This window comes from Lampetra planeri, chromosome 81 (assembly GCF_965212315.1).
Source record: "Lampetra planeri chromosome 81, kcLamPlan1.2.h2, whole genome shotgun sequence".
Taxonomy (NCBI): Eukaryota; Metazoa; Chordata; class Hyperoartia; order Petromyzontiformes; family Petromyzontidae; genus Lampetra; species Lampetra planeri.
Window position 1 is genome coordinate 928,437 of NC_136185.1, and position 8,186 is coordinate 936,622.

At 43.5% G+C, this 8,186-nt stretch overlaps 1 protein-coding gene across 1 annotated transcript; it reads left to right on the plus strand.

Annotated features, from left to right (window-relative positions):
- Positions 1 to 5,435: 5,435 nt before the first annotated feature.
- Positions 5,436 to 7,019, plus strand: LOC144738290 (uncharacterized). Its single transcript, XM_078621296.1, has one exon. The coding sequence runs from the start codon at positions 5,436 to 5,438 to the stop codon at positions 7,017 to 7,019; it is 1,584 nt and encodes a 527-aa protein (XP_078477422.1).
- The last annotated feature ends 1,167 nt before the right edge of the window (positions 7,020 to 8,186 follow it).

Sequence of the window (8,186 nt, forward strand, 5' to 3'; positions counted from 1 at the left end):
CTCTTGAAGTCCTGGAATGTGCATGTTTGTGTCTCTGTTAGATCAGTTAATAAGGTACGAAATATTATTTCCGTGATTTGCAGTACTCCAAGCTAGATTGATGTTTCGGCCACAACGCAAGCAGCCGTATTCAGGTGGAGAACAGGTCTGTCAAGTAGTCATTCAGACTCTGTCTACTTGACAGACCTATTCTCCACCTGAAGATGGCTGCTTGCGTTATGGCCGAAAAGTCGTTATGTTTTATTTTTATTATTTTATTACTTCACTTCTACGTGACTTTACCAAAAGAACCAAGAAGATTGATCCCTGCAGTCACGAAAGCTTTAAATCGAAATAGAGTGATGTTGTGAATGCTCTATAATGTGTTCAGATGAACGTATTCCTTTTAAGTTCCAGAAGTGTTCACTTATTTCAGGATTACAACAATGTTATACTTCTATAGATGCGTTGCTTCGTCTGGTGGTTGTATCATCGGGACTGGTAAATGTGTGGTGTTTATGTGCATCTTCTCACAGCTAATTGCGTGTTGAAGTTTATTCTAGACGTCGTCACGTTAAGGTGGTGCCTTGTAGTCCTATCGGACTACTTGTTGATGTGTTGTGAAGCGCAGTGGTTGTGTGGTGGTTCAATTTCTAATTTTACTCTCGTGGTTAAGTGGTTTTGTTTAGCTAAAGTTGGAGAAATACTGTGATCACAACTTTGCTCTATATTTTAAACATGTTCTTGAATTTTTTTTTATCATTGTGTAATAAATAAATAACTTAATAATAGGTTTCAAAGTGTGCCTGGATTGCACGTTCGTTGTTCTTGTGTTTGATGGCTTGGACTTCTGGACGAATGGCTTCAGTCGAAAAGGATGTCAATGGGGAAATCGACGTTTACGTGTTAGATTTTAAGAATATGTTTTAACTGTTGAAATTGGGAAATAATTTGCCCAGTTCCTTCCTGTTTGAGCAAGCGTATTAATAAATATTTCGATACGAGTGTTAACGTGAATTTTCTTGCAGATTAATAAAGACCTGAATTGTTTTTAAAGATGACTGATCGTACCTTATTTCAACCATATCCTTCCTTTAAAAAACACGGACGAGTAGACATACACACACAAGTGTGCTTATAAACACGACTGTCTATACAGCGGTGTGCATTCACACACGAGTGTGCATGTGTCTCTACGAGTTTTAACTTTAATTTGCTTGCAGAACAATAAAGACCTGACATGTTAAAGATGACTAATCGTCCCTTTTTGCTACAATGTTCATAGCGAACACGTGTGGAGGCGAGTTTCAGGTGAAGCATCTCCAGCACACAAGTTGACCCTCACCTGGCAGCATCGTGGCTGTCCGCTGATCACACTCGTGACGTCACACTCATGACGTCACACGCACGAGCTGTAGGGGCGGGGCTCTGTCCGCTCAGTGGCGCTGTTTTCATTAATTTAGCACCACGAGCGGGGAGTCTCATCCCTGTAGTTCCCTGTTGTGGTGCCGCATTCATCACCACGTTGCCCCTCAATTCTTTGTACGCAACACACACCCACACACGAGTGGACATAGCAGTGTATATGCATAGACGAATGTGCATACACACCGCTTTGTGCATACAAACAGCTACACTACCGCTCCCCAAGTGTACTTACACTGCAGTGTAAATACACACACGCTTACAAGCGATACCATTTCGATTATCATTAAAAGTGTATGACAGCAATCGTAATAATTTTCGTGGATTAAATTAAACAAATCACCTTGATTGTTCTGACGCGCTCATATCAACACAAGTGCTTCAATATTTTTATAAAACAAAGTCAGCATGGTATAAACCTGCACCTCAAAGTCCAAATCACAATTTTAATACTACAGTCTGCATCTGCCTGGTAACGCCTTTGAACAGGCAGCAGTTTGCAGCACATTGCAGGGTGAATATTAGCAAATTAACGTGAATTATGCGGTGACATGAATATACGTATTCAGGATTAAGCTCAATTGCCAGATTCCACAAGTAATGACTAATCCCATATCTGCATTTCCCATAAATATGCTAAATTCATCTTGATATGCAAACTCTTGGAACCTCCGAGTTCAACCAGCCTACACAACAAAGGCTCATTCCTAACAGCGTGTTTCAGCCGCATCGAACCTCACAATAATAATATCCTCCCACCCTCAACCAGTATATATATACAAGGACTGTTTTCTTGAAATTTCTCTTACTTGATACAGCTATCGTGCTGTGACGGTTCCACCTGAAGACGGAAGCTTGTGTTGCCTCCGAAACGTCGTGAGAATTAATTTATTATGTTTTATTTATTTTATTTTATTATTTCCCTTCTACGTTACTTTACCGAAAGAACCAAGAAGATAGAGAAGCTCTGTTGCTAGATATGCAGATTGTAAATTCCAAAAATAACAATTGAATGTAAAGTTCATGAAATGCAACGTCGAGAACTTCATCTTTCATCAATGCAACATCATTCCAAACGACCCCACCATTCGTGTGCTGATGTCATTGACCCAATTCGATTGATACCTGTGACTTACAGCTTTCCACACCTTACGCCACGCTCCCACGCCCCTTCATGGGACCACCCGATACGCTCGCGATACGCCGCAGGATGACCCCTTCATCCCGACATTCACACCTGAGCCTCCGCGTTCTCGAACACTCGCACACACTGAAGGCACTTGTCGCCTTACATGGCGTCTGCCACCGACTGTTGGGCCACATTCCCTGGTGTTGGCCGTGAGCATGAATTTAACGTGACCGAGAATTGAGCTGTGCGCTAACCACTACACTACCTCTACACACACGCGAGTGTGCATGCACAGCAATATTAACGTCAATAGTGTTTTGCAGATTAATAAAAATCTAATTTTTTAAAGTTATCTAAGCGTTCGTTAACTGTACAATGCTTACAACAAACACGTGTACACACACACGAGTCAAAGTCAAGTGTACTTACACAGCAGTGTAAATACACACACGCTTACAAGCGATGCCATTTCGATTATCATTAAAAGTGTATGACAAAAATACTTCAGTCTGCATTTCCCTGGTAACGCCTTTGAACTGGCAGCAGTTTGCAGCACATTGCAGGGTGAATATTAGCAAATTAACGCATATACGTATTCAGGATTAAGCTTAATAGCCAGATTACAGAAGCTAATAGCTAGATATGCAGATTTAAATTCCAAAAATAACAATTTAATGTAAAGTTCATGAAATGCAACGTCGGAGAACTTAATCTTTCATCAATGCAACATCATTCCAAACGACCCCACCATTCGTGTGCTGATGTCATTGACCCAATTCGATTGATACCTGTGACTTACAGCTTTCCACACCTTACGCCACGCTCCCACGCCCCTTCATTCGTTTTTTGTTTATCAGAAGGAGGCACTCCCTGTTGTTTGCCAATCCCCTGCCACGAGTAAAGTTTTGCTAAAACAACCCCCTTCCTTCATTGACGGTGTTGAACGGTAACGCTGTGGTGGATGTGAGCAATGTCCCGGAGGGAAGGCTCGTAGCCACCACAGTGGCCCACGAGGTCTTTGGACGGGTGCGAGGGGCTGGTAACCCCTCAATAGTCAACGCAATTACCAAAAAAACTCGTCACAAAATTTAAACACTTGCAAAATATTAAACACATACACACTGGTGTATATACACACGGAAGGTCGTATGTTACAGACTAGAAGATGACGATTTTTTTTTTCCGTAACGTTATTATGAACCACGCTTACAAGCTAAACCATTCAGATGATTATTCAAAGTTTATGACAGAAATTATAACAAAACACACTCGTTTGCTAAAAGCACCATGCTCAACACGAGTGTCCTTAAATATGTTTATTAAACAGGTTCAGAACAGTATTAACTTGCACCTATTAGTCCAAGATGGGGCCGGCTAGTTTTTTTAGGCTAGTCCCGTGTGTGTTTGTTGTGTGAGGTGTCTTGATAGCAGTCGTTCTCCACCGTAGTCCTGGCATCTGCTGCTCAGATTCCTTCCACAGCTGTGGTCCCAGTGGCACCGTCTCTCCGGGGGGAGAACCATGTGGTGTGTGTGTGTGACGTGTATCACGGGGTGTGTGGGTGTGTGCCTGGGATGTGTCACGGGGTGGGTGGGTAGTCTGGTGATAGTGGTCATGGTTGGCAGCGATCCACGACCACAACAACCACCCCTACTGTGTGGTGGACATGCCACCACAAAGCAGCACGCGGCGGGGGAGTGAGGTGATCGCTCTCGCCACGCGAGCAAGGCCCCCTCGCTTCCTCTTCTCTCCCTGCATCAACAACAACAACAATAACCGCCATTCGCCACTAAGTGGCGGTGACGTCACCACGACGCTTGTGCCAGGCCACGTGCACCTTGAGGCTACCACGTGAAGTGTCGAACGCCAGACGGCAGGAGGTTACGGGGCAGACCCAGCAGGTGCCACGGGTCGACTGACCGAGATGACCGAGATGACTGGCTGATGCACCACCTGTGCCCCCTACTGTACAAACTTGATGTGCTTTAGCCACCCGGCGTTCCGCTCGTTGTTGTGAGCGTCGCTCCTCCGCCCTCCGTTGTTGTTGGAGGGCGACTGCCTCCAACTGCCCAGTAGCGTCCTTCACGAGCCTGCATCACCACCTCCACCACCTGCACCTCCTCCACCTCCTCCTTTGTCTCGTCCTCCATCTCTTCCGTCGTGAGAATTATTGTATTATGTTTTATTTTTATTATTGTATTACTTCCCTTCTACGTGACTTTACCGAAAGAACCATGAAGATGAATCCCTGCAGTTTAGAGGACATTGTCGGGTGAATATTAGCAAATTCACAGGAAGCACGGAATTATGCATGGAGATGTATGTAATTATTCAAACAGAAGTGTACAATTACGCAGTAGGATGTACATACGTATTAAGGTTAAATTACAATGGACAGATTCGCTAAGCTATGTTGCTACATATGCGGATTGTTAATGTAAAAATTAACAATTGAATGCAAAGTCCATGATAGGCCAGGACGAGAACAAAGGATTTGTATGCTAGAGGGGAGTTATAAGGGGCTTAAAATCAGACCTCAAGACCATTTCGAGAGGGATTTCACTGAGGATAGACGCGCAACTCCTCGCTCTGCAGATTACCCTTCTCCTGCGAGACCCAGCCTGGCGAGCACGATTGCCTGGCGACTGAGAGAGTTCGTGGCGATCTCCTCAGACGGGTTACAGGGACATCGACACGCCGTGCATCAACAAGTAAGTGTCTTCGTTAGTGGATAAAACTGGTAGTCGCGTGTAGCCCGACTTACGATACGTTACTGTGTGTCGGTTAGACGTTAGTGAGAGTTTGCTTTTTGGCAATTTGAGCCAGACATGCACGCAGCTTAGAGGGTGCCTTTAACTCTCAACAACACCCGCGACTGTTACTCTGCTCTGAAGAATCAGTCACATGGAGCAGATAAACTCTCCACAGCGCCACGCACACACGGGCGAGAAGCCGTTCAATTGCTCTGTTTGTTTGAAGGAATTTTCATGGAAGTCATATCTTCACAGGCACCAGAAGACACACACGGGCGAGAAGCCATTCAAGTGCTCTGTGTGTGGGAAGGCATTTTCACTGAAATCAAATCTTAACACTCACCAGAAAACACACTCTGGTGAGAAGCCATTCAATTGCTCTGTGTGTGGGAAGACATTTTCACTGAAATCCAATCTTAACACTCACCAGAAAACACACTCTGGTGAGAAGCCATTCAAGTGCTCTGTGTGTGGGAAGGCATTTTCACAGAAATCACATCTTAACACTCACCAGAAAACACACTCTGGTGAGAAGCCATTCAATTTCTCTGTGTGTGGGAAGACATTTTCACAGAAATCCAATCTTAACACTCACCAGAAGACACACACGGGCGAGAAGCCATTCAAGTGCGCTGTGTGTGGGAAGACATTTTCACTGAAATCCAATCTTAACACTCACCAGAAGACACACACGGGCGAGAAGCCATTCAATTGCTCTGTGTGTGGGAAGACATTTTCACTGAAATCCAATCTTAACACTCACCAGAAAACACACTCTGGTGAGAAGCCATTCAAGTGCTCTGTGTGTGGGAAGGCATTTTCACAGAAATCACATCTTAACACTCACCAGAAAACACACTCTGGTGAGAAGCCATTCAATTTCTCTGTGTGTGGGAAGACATTTTCACAGAAATCCAATCTTAACACTCACCAGAAGACACACACGGGCGAGAAGCCATTCAAGTGCGCTGTGTGTGGGAAGACATTTTCACTGAAACCCAATCTTAACACTCACCAGAAGACACACACGGGCGAGAAGCCATTCAATTGCTCTGTGTGTGGGAAGACATTTTCACTGAAATCCAATCTTAACACTCACCAGAAAACACACTCTGGTGAGAAGCCATTCAAGTGCTCTGTGTGTGGGAAGGCATTTTCACAGAAATCACATCTTAACACTCACCAAAAAACACACTCTGGTGAGAAGCCATTCAATTTCTCTGTGTGTGGGAAGACATTTTCACAGAAATCCAATCTTAACACTCACCAGAAGACACACTCGGGCGAGAAGCCATTCAAATGCTCTCTTTGTGCGAAGGCATTTGTAAGGAAGTCAGATCTTCACAGGCACCAGAAAACGCACTCGGGTGAAAAGCCATTAAATTGCTCTCCGAGGGAGAGAACATGTTCACGGTCATCTCCACGAAACAAGCATCAGAAGATCCGGAATGATAGGGAAGTGGAATCAAAAGGTGTAATGCAAAGTGCTGCAATGAGTCCTGAAAAAAATGCATCTTTCGTTCCTATACAGGTGGATCCTGAGAGATGCCTAGATGTAGTGGATGTCATGAGTCCTGCCAACAATTCCTCTTTCGATCTCATGCAGTTGGATCCTGAGAGGTTGCTGGATGTAATGAGCCCTGACGACAATTCCTCTTTCGACCCCATGCAGGTGGATACTGAGAGATGTCTGCTGGAATGGCTGGAGAGTCAAAGTTTTGAGTACTTCTGTTAACTCTTGAAGTCCTGGAATGTGCATGTTTGTGTCTCTGTTAGATCAGTTAATAAGGTACGAAATATTATTTCCGTGATTTGCAGTACTCCAAGCTAGATTGATGTTTCGGCCACAACGCAAGCAGCCGTATTCAGGTGGAGAACAGGTCTGTCAAGTAGTCATTCAGACTCTGTCTACTTGACAGACCTATTCTCCACCTGAAGATGGCTGCTTGCGTTATGGCCGAAAAGTCGTTATGTTTTATTTTTATTATTTTATTACTTCACTTCTACGTGACTTTACCAAAAGAACCAAGAAGATTGATCCCTGCAGTCACGAAAGCTTTAAATCGAAATAGAGTGATGTTGTGAATGCTCTATAATGTGTTCAGATGAACGTATTCCTTTTAAGTTCCAGAAGTGTTCACTTATTTCAGGATTACAACAATGTTATACTTCTATAGATGCGTTGCTTCGTCTGGTGGTTGTATCATCGGGACTGGTAAATGTGTGGTGTTTATGTGCATCTTCTCACAGCTAATTGCGTGTTGAAGTTTATTCTAGACGTCGTCACGTTAAGGTGGTGCCTTGTAGTCCTATCGGACTACTTGTTGATGTGTTGTGAAGCGCAGTGGTTGTGTGGTGGTTCAATTTCTAATTTTACTCTCGTGGTTAAGTGGTTTTGTTTAGCTAAAGTTGGAGAAATACTGTGATCACAACTTTGCTCTATATTTTAAACATGTTCTTGAATTTTTTTTTATCATTGTGTAATAAATAAATAACTTAATAATAGGTTTCAAAGTGTGCCTGGATTGCACGTTCGTTGTTCTTGTGTTTGATGGCTTGGACTTCTGGACGAATGGCTTCAGTCGAAAAGGATGTCAATGGGGAAATCGACGTTTACGTGTTAGATTTTAAGAATATGTTTTAACTGTTGAAATTGGGAAATAATTTGCCCAGTTCCTTCCTGTTTGAGCAAGCGTATTAATAAATATTTCGATACGAGTGTTAACGTGAATTTTCTTGCAGATTAATAAAGACCTGAATTGTTTTTAAAGATGACTGATCGTACCTTATTTCAACCATATCCTTCCTTTAAAAAACACGGACGAGTAGACATACACACACAAGTGTGCTTATAAACACGACTGTCTATACAGCGGTGTGCATTCACACACGAGTGTGCATG

Coding starts and splice junctions, on each gene's coding strand:
- LOC144738290 (XM_078621296.1), top strand. CDS start 5,436: ATGGAGCAGATAAACTCTCCACAGCGCCACGCACACACGGGCGAGAAG.